The sequence below is a fragment of the Hyperolius riggenbachi genome, chromosome 9 (genome assembly GCF_040937935.1).
Source record: "Hyperolius riggenbachi isolate aHypRig1 chromosome 9, aHypRig1.pri, whole genome shotgun sequence".
Lineage (NCBI taxonomy): Eukaryota > Metazoa > Chordata > Amphibia > Anura > Hyperoliidae > Hyperolius > Hyperolius riggenbachi.
Window position 1 is genome coordinate 237,173,426 of NC_090654.1, and position 18,557 is coordinate 237,191,982.

General features: G+C 45.0%; 1 protein-coding gene across 2 annotated transcripts in view; it reads left to right on the forward strand.

The window, feature by feature from the left end:
* MAP4K5 (mitogen-activated protein kinase kinase kinase kinase 5) overlaps positions 1–18,557 on the forward strand; it is a 220,512-nt gene that overhangs the window by 191,403 nt on the left and 10,552 nt on the right. For both annotated transcript variants that reach the window (XM_068254176.1, XM_068254177.1), the window contains exons 23-30: positions 3,681–3,683; positions 5,170–5,288; positions 8,186–8,240; positions 10,906–11,009; positions 13,546–13,723; positions 15,611–15,679; positions 15,768–15,860; positions 16,943–17,013. In XM_068254176.1, coding sequence (XP_068110277.1) covers positions 3,681–3,683; positions 5,170–5,288; positions 8,186–8,240; positions 10,906–11,009; positions 13,546–13,723; positions 15,611–15,679; positions 15,768–15,860; positions 16,943–17,013 — 692 coding nt within the window. The remainder of the gene's footprint in view (positions 1–3,680; positions 3,684–5,169; positions 5,289–8,185; positions 8,241–10,905; positions 11,010–13,545; positions 13,724–15,610; positions 15,680–15,767; positions 15,861–16,942; positions 17,014–18,557) is intronic.

The following is an 18,557-nucleotide window of genomic DNA, read 5'->3' on the forward strand; positions in this document are numbered from 1 at the left end:
TCATTTATTGCTTGTCATTGTTATATCACAGCAGGAAGATTCCAGAACATACTTGACAAACTCTGTCCCGCAGGCCAAATATGGCCTGCAGAGATCAAATATGGCCTGCAGAGATCAAATTTGGCCCGCAAGTGGTTTTCCCACTTTGCATTATGTTTGGCCCGCTATAGGTCATCAGGGAAGCTATATTGGGGTGAAGCCCTATATCAACAGGGAAGCCATATGGGGAAGGGAGGAGGAAAGCACTAGACACACTGAAGTGTATAGGGAAGGGGAGGGGGCACTTCACACTAGGGAACTATTTAGGGGTGGAAGGGGGATCCACTAGACAGCAGGGAACTGTATAGGGAAGGGAGGGGGCTACTAGCCCCCAGGGAACTGTATAAGGGAGGGAGGGGGCCACTAGACACCTGGAAACTGTATAGGGGAGGGAGGGGGCCACTAGATACCAAGGGAACTGTATAGGGGAGGGAGGCAGGCTACTAGACACCAGGGAACTGTATAAGGGAGGGTGAACCACTAAAGACCACAAAATTGTATAGGGAAGTTGATCCGCCAGGAGGGTTGCTCGGGAGACGGCAGCCACTGTACACACGCCTATCTGCTCAGGTGGTCATTAGGTGTGTGTGTACGGGCCTTAAAGTGAATACAGCCCTACAAATGTATTGAAAAACTAAAAATAATTACATTTTGATTTGCCATTTTAACACATTAATATTAAATTTAACATGGAACTGTAACGGCACATAGTAGAATGCAGTGAATTTGAATTATTCAGGATACCCACTTTCACATTAAATATCCTGGTTTCGACATCCGCAACACTTCCTATAGCTAAATATTGCCTTATAATAAGTAGCCTAGGCTAAGCACTAAGGCTTAGTCTAGGCTATTTAATATGTGGAATTGTCCCCACCAGCGCATTCTGGGAGAGCAGATCTTTTCTACTGGCTTTCGAACTTTAAGTAAATGAACATTCCGCAGAGTTCACCTGCCAGTACTTAAGATGTTGCCGCCTGTGATAAATTTCATGACGTAAATCAAGGAGATGAAAGATTTTTACAATGTGCCAACGCTGACTTAATAATTTATAAATGGTAAATAATTAAGCAATTATATTCATTGTTATTTTGGCTGCAGTTCCTCTTTAAGAAAAAATGAATAGGATTCCTGTCTGAGCTACAGTTATTTTTACAGGAATAGATTTACTGTGAGATGGCAGCACTTGTCTGCCTCACAGGCTTAGTGACATTATGAGTGAAGTGGGGACCGGGCTGCTAGTCTGGGGGGTACATTGTTGCTGCAGGGAGGGGTGGTTATGTGCATAGAACAAAGGATACATTGGATGTCAGATGGCTTCGCTCCAATGGGCTCATTGAAATGCTGGATGTGACATTTACACACTCCAGTGAAGACAGGAGAAGCTAATAAATGACGTGAGAACAGAGGGATTTGGCTCCCATCCTGTACTACTAAAGGTCTCCTTCTTATTACCAAGCACCATAAAGCGGCAGTCTTGTGTGTGAGGTACAGGCCATTGTATTGCCTCAACTTCACAGGAAGTGCACATATTTAAAGTGGACCTGAACTCTTTGACAGGAGATAAGACCACAGAGAAATCCACCCTGCATGTGGTTATAGAGAACAGCCTGTCTAATTCTCCCTTCTCAGCAAGTAATGAGCTAGTGTAATATGAGCTCCCAGCTGTCTGCTGAGTTGAGAGCTAATATGTGAACACGGGAGTTTAACCCTGCATGTGCTCCCAGAAAACCAGGAAGTGACTACACTGCAGCATTTCTGAAGGAGCTCTATAAGCTGTAGCAAGGAAATGTTTTTCTGTAAAGGTTATTATGCAGTTGCTTATCTTTTAGAGCAGAGAAGAAGTTCTGAGTTCAGGTCCGCTTTAATAAGGATAAGCTGCCTATAGATATTAAATTATGGTCACCTGAACCAACCATTTTTGTTAGATTTGGAAATAACGGTGTTTCTGAATACACTTCCCTGAATATCAGAAGCTGGATGGTTTAGGCCAGTGATGGCTAACCTTGGCACTCCAGCTGTGGTGGAACTACAAGTCCCATGAGGCATTGCAATACTCTGACAGTTCTAAGTATAACTCGAGGAGGCAGAGGCATGATGGGATTTGTAGTTTTGTCACAGCTGGAGTGCCAAGGTTAGCCATTACTGGTTTAGGCACTTGCACTCAGCAATAACATTATGAATGCTGGCACCCAGGGAATTCCAGCAGGGGCCGCTTGGTTTGGGTGTTGGTACTGGGTCATAATCTAGCTGAGGCCAATGCACAGGTAGTTTATCAGCAAAGGTGTTCTCCTTTAACCTTTGTGTGGTGCTGAATTTTACCAATTACACTTCTGATGCTGGTGTATGTAAGATTTGCCCCCATGTGACTGGATCATGGGCCAGATTTAGGCCAATGCCGCCTAGGCAATGGCCTAGGGCCCCACTGGAGCAAGGGCCCAAAAGCAGCAGGCTGAACTTATGCAGCATTTGCAAATGCTGCAATGCAGGGAGATCAGGTGAGCGCCTGACCACGGTACTCTGCTGCCAGCGGCCTGGGCAGCAGCCACCTTGCTCTCTGTGCACGTCTGCATTGTGGCGGGTGGCTATGGACTTGGGCAACATTGGAGACAGAGGCGATGAAGAAGCTTTGGCAATGGAGACGAGCTGATAAATGAGCGACACTGATGGCTTCTGTGATGTGAAGGCGAGCTGGCTACCTATACTGGAAGTGGGGAAAGGGATTAAGGGAGTGATCTGGCTACCTAAACTGGAGAGAAAGGGGAGGGGTCATCTGACTACCTATACTGGGGGGGGGGGGGGGTCATCAGGCTACCTGCGGGCAGCACGGTGGCATAGTGGTTAGCACTCTCGCCTTGCAGCGCTGGGCCCCCGGTTTATATCCCAGCCAGGTCAACATCTGCAAGGAGTTTGTATGTTCTCCCCGTGTCTGCGTGGGTTTCCTCTGGGCACTCCAGTTTCCTCCCACATTCCAAAAACATACAGATAAGTTAATTGGCTACCCCCTTAAAAAAAAAATTGTCCCTAGACTACAATACATACACTACATGATACATACATAGACATATGACTATGGTAGGGACTGGATTGTGAGCTCCTCTGAGGGACAGTTAGTGGCAACACAATATACTCTGTACAGCGCTGCGTAATATGTCGGCGCTATATAAATACTTAAAATAAATGAAAATAAATAAATATACTATAGGGGGAGGCTGGTGACAGCGGCCTTGGACGGTGAAGAGTACAAATCTGGCCCTGGACTGGATTCAGCACCAGGGGTATCATTTAGTTGGTAGGGGTCCTGCAGGCGAGCGCTGTTAAAACAGCGCAGGACATTTGGGCGCAGCCGTCGCCACCATAGGCCGTAATGGGAATTACAGCTATAGCAGCGCTCAGTGAGTTATTTGGGTGCCGTCAAAAGACTGAGCTCAAATTACTTTTAAAGCACTGTAATTGGGCCACCAACAATACCTGGAATCCGAATGACATAGTTTTTCACCATCCATGGCAACCAGGAGGGGGAATAGTATTTAGCACCGCCGGTACTTGTGCAGGAGCAGGGTAAGCCATATATATCGGCTTTATCCTGCGCCCAAATCTTCAGGCAGCTATTTCATAGGTATGCCCTGCAGGAGAGTTAGAAGGTAAGATAAGGAGAGGTTAGGTTTACATATGGTGTTTAAAGGGAACCTAAACTGAGTGGGATATGGATTTTTCCTTGTAAACTATACCAGTTGCCTGGCAGCCTTGCTGAACTCTTTAGCTGCAGTAGTGGCTGAATCGCACACCTGAAACAAGCATGCAGCTAATCCAGTCTGACTTCAGTCAGAGCACCTGATCTGCATGCTTGTTGAGGGGCCGTGGCTAAAAGTATTAGACACACAGGATCACCAGGAGAGTCAGGCAACTGGTATTATTTTAAAAGGAAAAATCCATATCCTCAGTGTAGGTTCCCTTTAAAGGGCTGGCAAGGGCAAAGCATCGGAAGGGAATAATAGGTCATGTTAGGCATGAGGAACTGGTTAATATTAGTGGGACAGGAAAGGGTTAACATTTTGCTGTTACAGGCACTGATTTGGGTCAGGCAGGCAATGTGGGAGTATCACCATTATGGTGACAAGAATCACATTGCCTTTCTACAGCAAGAAAGTACTCTGCACCAATACCATCCATTCCAAATGTGCGTCTGAACACCCCATGTTTTACCCATTGTTTAGCCCAAGGCACACCAGCACTCGATATTTTCCCTTTTTCTACTGCGTAGCTAGGACCACACAGTTGAGCATGCAAATTAATGTATACATTTAGAGCAGTGCCAGAATGAGCTCAGCATTAGGGCAATCAGTGGGTGACCCCAGAACTTGTACATTGTGATCTGGGTCCCGAGATCCATGGAAAATCAGCAAAGGCAGTTCTTCTGAAACGTTGTTCCAGGGAGGCCCAGTCCTTTGTACCATCATGGGCAGTCCAGTCAGTAATCCTTGTTAATTGTGATGCAAGGTGTTAATATCTCAAGCTAGGGAGGCTCACTTCAGATAGTTTAGCTCAGACATGTTTATTTCCTTTTAAATCATTGCCTGGCTGTCCTGTTGATCCTCTGCCTCTAATACTGTAAGCCCTAGACCCTGAACAAGCATGCAGACCAAATGTCTGACAAATCTGACAAAATTGGTTGCCTGCTTGTTTCAGGTGTGTGATTTAGACCCTACTGACCAGAAAGATCACCAGGACATACAGGCAATGTGCATGATTTAAAAGGAAATAAATATGGCAACTTCCATAGCTCTCACACCTCAGGTTCCTTTTAAATTAGATTTAATATTTATATCTGTCTATTTTTTTCTCCTAATAAGTTTCTTTTCCCTAAAATGTGTTACACATAGACTGTCTTATGTGCATGTATAGCTACAGTAAAGAAATCTAGATTAGCATCCAGATTGTGTTCTGTAAGGATTCTGAAAAAGTGCATTTCTAATGGTCTCTCATTTTCTTCTATTTCTAATTGATATCACACAATCCCGATGTGCAGAAGGTAAGAATCTACCATTAATGATACTGAACTCTGTTTGTATTGAGCTCTGCTAAAAGAGGAGTCTTGTAACCTTTTTCCTTGATTTTTTTTTTTCTTAGGGAAAACTCTGCAGCTTTATTCACACAACCTAATAGGTCTGTTTGAACAAGCCAAAAAGCCTGGCCTTGCCGCTCACATCCAAACCCATCGCTTCCCTGATAAGATATTACCCAGGCAAGTGACAACCATTTTTTTTTTCATTTCATTAGTTAAATGCAGAGCTTTTGGTTTGTTTTTGTGGAAGGCGGTATTGTTGTACTTACAGTATTTTGTAATAGATTTGGGCAGGGGCGTTACTGGATCCTAAGACATCCGGGGCACTTTCGGGTACTTCAGCCGAACAATGCGTTGGGCCACGCACCAGAATGTTGGTGTTGTCATGGGTGGAACCAAATTTACTTGAACCGTAAAGAGGAACCGTCGTGAAAATCTTAACATTTTAAACGCATACAAATAAGAAGTACATTTTTCTCCCAGAGTAAAATGAGCCATAAATTACTTTTCTACTATGTTGCTGTCCCTTACAGTAGGTAGTAGAAATCTGACATTACCGACAGGTTTTGGGATAGTCCATCTCTCCATAGGGGATTCTCAGCATTGCCTTTATTCTTTACTAGTAGACCCAGCCCGTTTAAAAATGGGCTCTAGGTCTACGGCTGCCGCCAGTGCGCATGCGCGCGCAACCGCCGTGCGTCGAGCGCGCGCCTGCACTCGCTTGCCCGCACCCGCCCACCTTGCTCGTCCGTCCAGCTCCCTGGTCCCAGCTGTCCGTTACTGCGCACATGCGCAGTATCGAAAATCCTGGGACACAGAGACAAAACTGCTGGACGCAGCGACAGTTAGCTTTCATTAGGTAGGATAAAGACAATCCCTGAAAAAGAGTAACGCAAAGATGTTAGCCAGCCTCCCTGCTCGCTGCACACCATTTTGGCAGTTGAACGGAGAAACTGCCATTCACTAAATGGTTTTAAAAATAAAGGAAACCCTGAGACACCCCCCATGAGAAGATGGGCTAGTCAAAAATCTGTCGGTAATGTCAGATTTCTACTACTTACTGTAAGTGACAGCAACATAGGAGAGAAGTAATTTATGGCTCATTTTACTCTGAGAGAAATGTACTTCTTATTTGTGTGTGTTTTAAATTTTAAGATTTTTGCAACAGTTCCTCTATAACAGTGGTCTAAGTAGGCCTGCTCAGTTGGATGAAGCCCCTCTCTCCATTAACCTCCTTGCCGGTCTAAAAAATCCGGCAAGGAGGCAGCGCCGCACATTTTTTTAATTTTTTTTTTTTTTTAAATCATGTAGCGAGCCAAGGGCTCGCTACATGATAGCCGCTAAGCGGCGGCATCCCCCCACCCACTCCGATCGCCTTCGGCGATCAGAGTATGCAGGGAATCCCGTTGAGAACGGGATTTCCTGCAGGGCTTCCCCGGTCGCCATGGCGACGGGGCGGGATGACGTCACCGACGTCATGGACGTCGGGACGTCATAGGGAATCCCGATCCGCCCCTCAACGCTGCCTGGCACTGATTGGCCAGGCAGCGCAGGGCTCTGGGGCGGGGGGGAGCGACTCGGCGCGGCGGATTGCGGCGGATCGGCGGCGAGCGGCGGCGATCGGAAGTTACAAGCAGCTAGCAAAGTGCTAGCTGCTTGTAACAAAAAAAAAATTATGCAAATCGGCCCAGCGGGGCCTGAGATATCCTCCTGCGCAGGTTACCCCGAGCTGAGCTCGGGATAACCGGCAAGGAGGTTAATACAATCGATAAATAAATAAATGCAGTGTATCACATAAATAAGCAGTGCCACTTAAACATAACTAGGCAGAGTTACCTGGCTTCTGTGCTGTCTGGTCTGGCTTTCTGCTGGGCAAGCTGGCCTGCTGGCAGGTTTTCTGGCAGTCCCCCCATAGCATTCCCTGACCTTCTAGTGGGCTTCGACGGGCCTTCCATTGAAGCCCCACGACTCCCAGCATGCCCCATAGAATAACAGCTCCCTGCATACCCCATAAAGGCACCACAGCATCCAACATGCCCCCCATAGAGGCACCACAATACCCAGTATACCCCCCATTGATGCATCAAAGCTCCCAGAATGCCTGGCATTGAGGCACCACAGCTTCCAGCATGCCCGCCATTGAGGCACCACAGCTTCCAGCATGCCCGCCATTGAGGCACCACAGCAGACTCTGCCTGGGGAACATCCAAGGCACCCCAGAATAGATCTTTGGCACGTGCCACTGATGTTTGAGGCTAGCAAAGCCCCTGTAATTGGGGACTCAAGCACAGCCAGAGGTGCCTTCTCTCCTTGTAGGTTACTGCCACGTGTCTGTCTGGACACCTATCACTTACTACAAGCATTGCTGCTGCTCTTTCAATATATTTGTTCCCATACCTGTCTCCTCACTACCTGTGCTCCTCATTCCACTCTGTGTTCCATTTAGCTTATTATGCCACCTATTTATACCATCTAAGCATTTGCATCTCCAGTGGAAGTGGGGTATACAATTAGCTGGTTGACTGTGGATAGGTTATCTTATTTCCTGAAAAAAAGTGTTGCTAGTGTAACAAAGCAAATTACAGAATAAAGTGGCTTATGGTGTATTGATCAGGGTATTTAACATGTTCTGTTGCCATGGGGGCGGGGCGTGCAGAGCAGATGTGACATCATGCAGTGGGCGAGTAAGTTGCAAGAACGGCTGTCGCTTGGAGGAGTTCATCTACATGGCAGATAGGTCAGGGGTTGGGGGCTGCTGCACACCCACTGGATTATCAGCAGAGGTGGTAGTTATTAGACACCTCAGGTGATTTCTTTTTAATCTAGCGTGTGTACGGACCATTCACTTTTTGGGGAGAGACACTTTATAAGTTGCAGCTGCTCTCCACAAAGACTTATTCACGCTAGTCCATATGCATGCAAAAACAGGCACAGATGTTTTTATTGCATTGTAAAGCATTTTAATGGCTTGCAACTCAAATCAACAGACTGAAAACATCTGAGAATGAGCTGCGTATTCTAACTTGGGCTTTTTTAGTACATGAAAATAAATTAAAGCAACAGTTTTTCTCTTACAGGAAGTTTGCTCTCACAACAAAGATCCCAGAAACAAAGGGCTGCCACAAGTGCTGTATTGGTGAGTATTTGTCCACCTGCTGATGCTCAGAGATTCTTGGAAACTCTGACACTGACCTGCATATCTATTCTAGACAGAGTAGTAGAACCTTTTGATTTATGATAATTTACTGCTTTTGGGGGTTAACCATCTCATCCAGATAGGACAGTGATCTGCAAACTTGGTTCCCCAGCTGTTAAGGAACTACAAGTCCCACAATGCATTTGCCTTTATGAATCATGACTGTGGCTTTCAGACTCCCGCAATGTATTGTTGGACTTGTAGTTCCTTAACAGCTGGAGAGCCAAGTTTGCAGATCACTGAGATAGGAAATGTTAGCAGAAACACAGATTGCAAGGTTTTCTAACACATTTTTCAAGTTTTGCTTTTCCTGTTTTCCCCCTATGGGAGAGATTTTACCTCACTTCCTCTTGATGACTGTTGTACTGAGACAGGAAGTGAAGAGAAACACTGGAATGGTGACTGAAGAGAAATGGGGAGACATAAAGTGAAGAGGAATAGTAGGAAAGGAAATGGAACCAAAATGGTGGACAGGAAGTAAAGAGAAATGATGGGACAGGAAGTAAAGAACATTTGTGGTACAGAGTGAAGAGATATGATCTGGACAGGAAGTGGAGAGATATAATGGGGACAGGAAGTGGAGAGATATGATGGGGACAGGAAGTGGAGAAATATGATGAGGCAGGAAGTGGAGAGATATGATGAGGCAGGAAGTGAAGAGATAAGATGGACAGGAAGTGAAGAGATGAGATGAGATGGACAGGAAGAGATGAGATGGACAGGAAGTGAAGAGATGAGATGGACAGGAAGTGAAGAGATGAGATGGACAGGAAGTGAAGAGATGAGATGGACAGGAAGTGAAGAGATGAGATGGACAGGAAGTGAAGAGATGAGATGGACAGGAAGTGAAGAGATGGACAGGAAGTGAAGAGATGGACAGGAAGTGAAGAGATGGACAGGAAGTGAAGAGATGGACAGGAAGTGAAGAGATGGACAGGAAGTGAAGAGATGGACAGGAAGTGAAGAGATGGACAGGAAGTGAAGAGATGGGACAGGAAGTGAAGAGATGGGACAGGAAGTGAAGAGATGGGACAGGAAGTGAAGAGGTGGGACAGGAAGTGAAGAGGTGGGACAGGAAGTGAAGAGGTGGGACAGGAAGTGAAGAGGTGGGACAGGAAGTGAAGAGATGAGATGGGACAGGAAGTGAAGAGATGAGATGGGACAGGAAGTGAAGAGATGAGATGGGACAGGAAGTGAAGAGATGAGATGGGACAGGAAGTGAAGAGATGAGATGGACAGGAAGTGAAGAGATGAGATGGACAGGAAGTGAAGAGATGAGATGGACAGGAAGTGAAGAGATGAGATGGACAGGAAGTGAAGAGATGAGATGGACAGGAAGTGAAGAGATGAGATGGACAGGAAGTGAAGAGATGAGATGGACAGGAAGTGAAGAGATGAGATGGACAGGAAGTGAAGAGATGAGATGGACAGGAAGTGAAGAGATGAGATGGACAGGAAGTGAAGAGATGAGATGGACAGGAAGTGAAGAGATGAGATGGACAGGAAGTGAAGAGATGAGATGGACAGGAAGTGAAGAGATGAGATGGACAGGAAGTGAAGAGATGAGATGGACAGGAAGTGAAGAGATGAGATGGACAGGAAGTGAAGAGATAAAATGGGGACAGGAAGTAGAGAGAAATGATGTGACAGGAAATAGAAGCGGTAATTCACGTTCGGCTGACACACCAATGTCAATATTCCAAGCAGTTTTATTGTATGCATAACATAATTGTTTCGGGGCCACGGAGGGGCCCCTTCATCGGATAAAGTGCAAACATACTTGTATGTCTGCACTTTATCTGATGAAGGGGACCCTCCGTGGCCCCGAAACAATTGTCATGTTGTGCATACAATAAAACTGCTTGGAATATTGACATTTTTGTGCCAGCCGAACTTGAATTGCTTGTACTGGATCAATGTTGCTTCTGCATCAAGGCTGAGCACCCAACCACCCATGGCAAGGTGTGCCTATCCGAAAACCTGATATTGCATAGGAAATAGAAACGGTGGGACAGGAAGTGAAGGGAAATAGCAGGACATAGAGTAAAGATAAATTATACTTAGTATAATCACATATAATTGTGATGCAGAACACTGACTGCTTTTCTGCAGGGCTTTATAGAGAACATAAAAATTCACTGTCATTCTAAGGGGCTGATAATTTAAAATTCCTATCATTCTCTAAGCCAACTTTTGAAGGGGAAGTCAGTAGACCCACCAGTAGGTTCTTAGGAACCAGGACAGAACTAGGGAACTCTGGGTTCATTCTGGGCCTCTAGCTCTCCTGTAAGGAGAGAGCTGACCAATTCCAACTTATCCTGTCGCATCAACAGCAAATTTCCAGAAAGATTTTCTGTTCCCCCCAACTGTGGTCCACAAGTAATTGGCACACGGTCACACAGTGGTTGTGTATGTGTGTGCGCACGCACCTCTTGTTAAAAAATTCTGGAATACAAGCTAAATAATCTTAAAAACATTGCACATTGAATTTGGCCTCAGCTATTGAATCTGTTACAGTACTTATGATTGTGTCTATGGATTAAAGAGCAGCTCCTGCACAGTTAGTGAAAACTCAACAGGATTTGTTGTCTTTCTCTCCTTACAGTACGCAATCCGTACACGGGGCACAAGTATCTGTGCGGGGCACTTCCCTCTGGCATTGTGCTGTTACAGTGGTATGAACCCATGCAGAAGTTCATGTTGATACGGGTTAGTAACGTTTTGTTTATAGGTCTTTGAATTTCTGTGTATTTTTTTTCTGAATTTATGGATGCATACATGATGTTTTTACATGAAGAAAATACAGATGCTGTGTTTAAGGCCATTTACCCCCTTGTCTTGATACAGTTTTTTTTATCATTATGATCGAGTTCCCTAGATATACAATTCAAAAGAAGCCATCGTCATTATAACAGCCTATGCTGCCTATCTCCAGTGCATAATAGCCACTGACATTATAAAAGCCTATTCTGCCTGTCTCCAGTGCATAGTAGCCACTGACATTATAAAAGCCTATGCTGCCTGTCTCCAGTGCATAGTAGCCACAGACATTATAAAAGCCTATGCTGCCTGTCTCCAGTGCATAGTAGCCACAGACATTATAAACGCCTATGCTGCCTGTCTCCAGTGCATAGTAGCCACTGGCATTATAAAAGCCTATGCTGCCTGTCTCCAGTGCATAGTAGCCACAGACATTATAAAAGCCTATTCTGCCTGTCTCCAGTGCATAGTAGCCACTGACATTATAAAACCCTATGCTGCCTGTCTCCAGTGCATAGTAGCCATGGTCATTATAAAAGCCTATGCTGCCTGTCTCCAGTGCATAGTAGCCACAGACATTATAAAAGCCTATTCTGCCCGTCTCCAGTGCATAGTAGCCACTGACATTATAAAACCCTATGCTGCCTGTCTCCAGTGCATAGTAGCCACTGACATTATAAAACCCTATGCTGCCTGTCTCCAGTGCATAGTAGCCACAGACATTATAAAAGCCTATTCTGCCTGTCTCCAGTGCATAGTAGCCACTGTCATTATAAAACCCTATGCTGCCTGTCTCCAGTGCATAGTAGCCACAGACATTATAAAAGCCTATGCTGCCTGTCTCCAGTGCATAGTAGCCACAGACATTATAAAAGCCTATGCTGCCTGTCTCCAGTGCATAGTAGCCACAGACATTATAAAAGCCTATGCTGCCTGTCTCCAGTGCATAGTAGCCACTGACATTATAAAACCCTATGCTGCCTGTCTCCAGTGCATAGTAGCCACTGGCATTATAAAAGCCTATGCTGCCTGTCTCCAGTGCATAGTAGCCACAGACATTATAAACGCCTATGCTGCCTGTCTCCAGTGCATAGTAGCCACTGGCATTATAAAAGCCTATGCTGCCTGTCTCCAGTGCATAGTAGCCACTGGCATTATAAAAGCCTATGCTGCCTGTCTCCAGTGCATAGTAGCCACTGGCATTATAAAAGCCTATGCTGCCTGTCTCCAGTGCATAGTAGCCACAGACATTATAAAAGCCTATTCTGCCTGTCTCCAGTGCATAGTAGCCACTGACATTATAAAACCCTATGCTGCCTGTCTCCAGTGCATAGTAGCCATGGTCATTATAAAAGCCTATGCTGCCTGTCTCCAGTGCATAGTAGCCACAGACATTATAAAAGCCTATTCTGCCTGTCTCCAGTGCATAGTAGCCACTGACATTATAAAACCCTATGCTGCCTGTCTCCAGTGCATAGTAGCCACAGACATTATAAAAGCCTATTCTGCCTGTCACCAGTGCATAGTAGCCACTGTCATTATAAAACCCTATGCTGCCTGTCTCCAGTGCATAGTAGCCATGGTCATTATAAAAGCCTATGCTGCCTGTCTCCAGTGCATAGTAGCCACAGACATTATAAAAGCCTATGCTGCCTATCTCCAGTGCATAGTAGCCACAGACATTATAAAAGCCTATTCTGCCTGTCTCCAGTGCATAGTAGCCACAGACATTATAAAAGCCTATTCTGCCTGTCTCCAGTGCATAGTAGCCACAGACATTATAAAAGCCTATTCTGCCTGTCTCCAGTGCATAGTAGCCACTGACATTATAAAAGCCTATGCTGCCTGTCTCCAGTGCATAGTAGCCACTGGCATTATAAACGCCTATGCTGCCTGTCTCCAGTGCATAGTAGCCACTGGCATTATAAAAGCCTATGCTGCCTGTCTCCAGTGCATAGTAGCCACAGACATTATAAAAGCCTATTCTGCCTGTCTCCAGTGCATAGTAGCCACTGACATTATAAAACCCTATGCTGCCTGTCTCCAGTGCATAGTAGCCACAGACATTATAAAAGCCTATTCTGCCTGTCTCCAGTGCATAGTAGCCACAGACATTATAAAAGCCTATGCTGCCTGTCTCCAGTGCATAGTAGCCACAGACATTATAAAAGCCTATGCTGCCTGTCTCCAGTGCATAGTAGCCACAGACATTATAAAAGCCTATGCTGCCTGTCTCCAGTGCATAGTAGCCACTGACATTATAAACGCCTATGCTGCCTGTCTCCAGTGCATAGTAGCCACTGGCATTATAAAAACCTAAGCATAACTGCCTGTGTCCAGTTCATAGTAGCCACTGACATAAAAGCCTATGCTTATCTGCCTGTGTCCAGTGCGTAGTAGCTGAAGGCATTATAAAAGCCTATTCTTTGGAAATAAAGAAGAACCTCTCCTAACATTCCTCATCTTTCATCATCTTGATTTTCAGCACTTTGACTTCCCCCTACCGAGCCCACTGAAGGTGTTTGAAATGCTGGTGATTCCGGAGCAGGAATATCCTCTGGTGTGTGTAGCCGTCAGCAAAGGAGTAGAGCCTCATCAGGTTGTTCAGTTTGAGACCATCAACCTGAGCTCCGCCTCTTCCTGGTTTACAAAGATCGGAACAGGTACTTCGTTAATTGCTTAATGGATGGGTATATGTAGAATTTATTTACATTGGCTGCTCAGGCAATGCAGTGTACTTGTATCCAGTTAAAAAAAAAAAAAAAAAGAATGAATCTGAGGATTCGATTGTTCTTTAATATCAGATGACCAGGTTATATCTTTCTCTTTCTTCCGCCAAATTCACTTGGTAGAATTGGTAATCTTAGCACCTCCTTATTTGGACACCTTGTTCGATGCCAGCTGGTACATATCAAATGTTTAATGCCATTCAAAAGTGGAGGAGATGGTGTTAAGCTTTGTATACACATCAGATGGAAGTGATATAAAATGAACAACTCGTCAACCGATTACCGTTAATAAAAATGGGAGTGAACGACTGCAAAAGAAGATTAGCGACAGTTCTCGGTCACTTTGGACGATCTGTCGGGCAGAACTTTATGGGCGACAATCGTCCATAGATCATGAACAAAGCATCTGCAAAGTGCAGTTGCCTTAAATGGGAAAAATGCGGTTTACAGCTGCATCATCAAGTGTGTAGCGTTCTTCCGTCATTCATTGTTCGTTTTGAATGGCAAATCATGGACATTTTCCTCACATTGATTTCAGATGCGGAATCACAGCCTGTATCTGAATTGCGGGGCAGTTTTCCACAGCACATTTCCGAGTCCCTATAGCCATGTATGGCTAAGCAGTTTGGCTGCAGACTTGCAAAAGGTGCTGCATCTGACTAAAAAACGGACACAGCAGCCCAGTTGAAATCTTAGTATCAGTCTCTCAGGGTGTGTTTGTGTTAATGACAGTATTGGGTTAGGAAAAAAGGGGAGGGGGGCAGGATTAGGCGCAGGACAGTTGGTGAAGATGGAGTTAAGGCCTATAGAGTCCTTACATATTGTTGCTCAGAACCATAGTGAGCTGGTTAGCTTAACCTAAAATACTGCATCCAAGCAGTGTAGGTAAACCGAAACCCTGGTTAGGTTTTCCCAAGTTCTTACGGTAGTAAACTCTGTCAATGAGGGGACACATAATGCAAGAAAACATACACCACCACAGTGTTCCAATAAAATAGTCTGTTCAATACATCAAGGCATTAGATTAATTGTTTTGAGCATAGAAAGTCTTGTGTCTTTACAGGTGCCTGCCTGGCATCTCTAGGCCATCCTAAATTAGATATTGGAGCAGCTGCCTCTTCCTGATAGCACTCTGACATATTGCCACCAAGTTTATTGGCAAGGAACTCCCACAGATACTGACAAGCTGGCACTTGGGTGCGGGCCATAGGGGTCTCTATGCCGGTATACATTGCTGTGCTTTCTAGATAGAAAAGGCTGTTAGGTCGATGCCACCTGAGGGAGCATGTGTGCAAATTTTCAAAAAGGAAATCTGGTCATAATAAATGATACGTGCGCATATGAGGATGGCAATCTCATATAAAAAGATGAAGTACTGAAATGATAAAATGTATACTGAGAAGATACAGATTAGTCATAGCCGCTGTTGTCCATCAAAAAATTGAGATATGGAGTTGGTGTCCGAATTCGGCATAGTGAATGTGAACACTCGTACACTCCAGATCGCCACTGTTCAGCACCTGAACAAGTGGACAGCGTACTTCACTGCCTTGTATGTCACTTTGTGCTTCATGTGATACAGTACTTCCCTCTTCCGATTTGGAAAGTGGAAGTATCGGAGTCACATAATGTGCACCCTGACCTACAAGGTAGAGAACTCCTCCTGACCCTGTCCGCACATTCGGCAGCTGAACAGTGGCGGTCAGGAGTATTCGGTTGTTTACATTAATTATGTTAAGTTCGAACACCAACACTATTAGGGTATAATAGAGGTATGTTCTGTGTAACATAATACACATCTTTTTTTCTTGTTCCTGACAGAGGGTCACCAGATAGAGGCTATCCACGTGACGCAGCTGGAAAGGGACACTGTTCTGGTCTGCTTGGACCGTAAGCTTCTATGTTTTTGTTTTCAAGCTTGTTAACTGTCTCTGCCATACTTTATTATTATTGATGTTTTCATTGTTTCTGTTCTTAGATTACGTGAAGATAGTAAACCTTCAGGGAAGACTGAAATCCAGTAAAAAACTAGCCTCGGAGCTCAGCTTTGATTTCCACGTCGAGTCTGTAGGTGAGTCTGGGGAAGTCTATCCTTAAAAAGAAGCCAAGGCGCTTCTTAGGAAAGAAAAAAAAAGAAAATTGCCTAAGAAGTGTACTCCAGATCACCATGGCTGCCTGGGACCCTCCTGAAGATCGCAACTGTGCACCTCTTCATGCACGAGCGTGGCTGCATTGCACCTGTGCCAGTACGGCCGTGCCTGTGCAGTAGCGTGGAGCTTCTCGTGCACTGTGCGGCTGTGCTTGTGCATAAAGAGGAGCGCAGTCACGATCAGAAATCCAATACTCTGAGTCCAATCTCTTTGTGTGTCAACGTATTTGTCCTGTTCTGAGCCTCCTAAACCTTATCTTAATTCTCTAACCCGAACTTAATTTTCTTCCCCTTTCCCGCACTCCCCCAAACTTAAACCCAGCATATCACCACCTGTTGACGCAATGTTTGATGCCTCTCTTGCAAATGTTAACAACTGGTAGAATTCTACATCCCTTCATAAGACCAATTATAATTATAAAGAGTGCTTAGTATGCAAAAATATACTTACATGTACCTCTTCAAAAGGTTCAAATAGTGTGGTACCTTGTTTCCCTGAAAATAAGCCCTAGCTGGAATTTTTAGCATGCTCAAAATATAAGCCCTCCCCCGAAAAGAAGCCCTAGTGGAAGTTAAAGAGGAAGAAGAAGCGACCTGCAAGCGTGGAGACAGCAGTGCAGTGCCGATTGGGCACCGGTCCTTTCATCCCAGCACGCAGCAAGGTCTCAGCTGTAGGCAGGGAAGACAGGACAGGTTCCTGATCAGTACAGTAGCATACCTTTTAATCCAGGGAACTGCACAGCACAAAGGAACAGGAAATGTTCTGCTAAGAGACACTTCATGATAGAAATATAAGACATCCCCTGAAAATAAGCCCAAGCACATCATTTGGAGCAAAAATGAAAATAAGACACCGCCTTATTTTCAGGGAAACACAGGTAGTACGCCAAAACAATCTTTGGTTGGAAGAAGTCACAGTAACCTCTCCACTCCCTAAGCATAATTCACTTGAAAACCTCCATAATGTGCTGCTTCCATAAAACTGACTTGTCCATTTTGTGCAGTGTGTCTGCAAGACAGCGTGTTGGCGTTCTGGAAACACGGCATGCAAGGAAAGAACTTCAGATCCAATGAGGTGAGTTAATTGTAAACAGTGTGATCAAATACTTTACTAAAACATATACCGACATGCAGCAGCCACATAAATGATGGCTATGATTTTGATGTGCCTAGGCTCTGTTGACCTATTCTGTATTCACCTTGAATGGGTCCTCTGTGGTCTGGAACGTTTGGAATGATTGCGTGATTCAGGAAATGGTCTTTAGATATTTCACTGGATTTATTGTGCAGCTTTGGAAAAAAAAAAACAAAGCAAACCGCCACTTACTGAACTATAAAAATACTAAAACTTCATTAGATCAGAATACAGTGGTCAAAACTGACATCCCCAAAACACCAAACCCCCTTTAAAAAACATACAGTGGTCAATAGACAAGGAGCCCTCCTCGAGCCAACCACACTCGCTCTCATACCACACAAGCCTGAATCCTAACAATTACATGTGTAATCAGAGCTGGAAACATTAGATCGTATGAATCAGAGCAAGTCTTAAGGTGGCCACTAACGATTCAATTTCTAGTGAAAAATCGTTTGAGCGATTGTTCAATACACCATTAACGAAACCAATCTTTGCTTCCAATCTATCACAACCAACAAAAAAAAACAAATTTTGATTAGACGAAAATGCAATCGGACAATTGTTTTTAGAATTGTTCGTAATCGATTGTGCCCATCAATAGAGATTATTTACAACCAATCCAATCAAAATTTCTGATCATTTGAACAATTTTTTGCTAGAAATTGGACTGTTGCCACCTTTTTATGCTCTTTGAATAATGAAAAACAACACGTTTCTTCCCTGTAGCACAGACTCCAGCACGGACCATACTGAATCCTTGTACCATTAGTCCATGGTGCATATGACTCTAAACGTTTTCCCAACTCAGCACAGCCTCATGACAATTTCCATCCACTGAACAACAAACACAACTGTTGGTACAAACATCCGAGATCTGCTGGCTGTCCGCTCAGCATACACTCGTTACAGCGTTGCCTCTCTATCGTGGCCTCTCTCCAACATGGCCAGTTCAGCAGCACCGCGGTGTCCCGCAGCGAACAGGTTTCAGACAGTGTCAAAAGAGTCTTCATTTGCCACTGAGGCGGCATCAAGGCATCCATGTGCAGTCACTCATGGCTGCCCCTCCTACCCAGCGTATCAAAGCCCGCCCACATATGCGTTACCATTATTCCTCTGTGTGATGACGCTGTGGTTGCCAGCTAGGACGGGCTTCCCCTTCTTTTAAAGGGAACCTTAACTGAACAGGGGTAAAGAGTTTTACTTACCTGGGGCTATTACCAGCCCCCTGCAGCAGTCCTGTGCCCTCGGCGCCGCTCTGGAATCCTCTGGTCCCCCGCTGTCACTTAGTTTCGTTTTTGACGACTCACCAGTCGCCGGCCGCTATGCATATTTTCGGACGCATTCACCAATGCAATTAGCGCTATTGCGGACCGCAACGCGTACAAAAATACGCGTTGCCGCATTCCGCACGCGTAGATATGCGACAACGCGTATGTTTGTACGCGTTGCAGTCCGCAATAGCGCTAATTGCATTGGTGAAT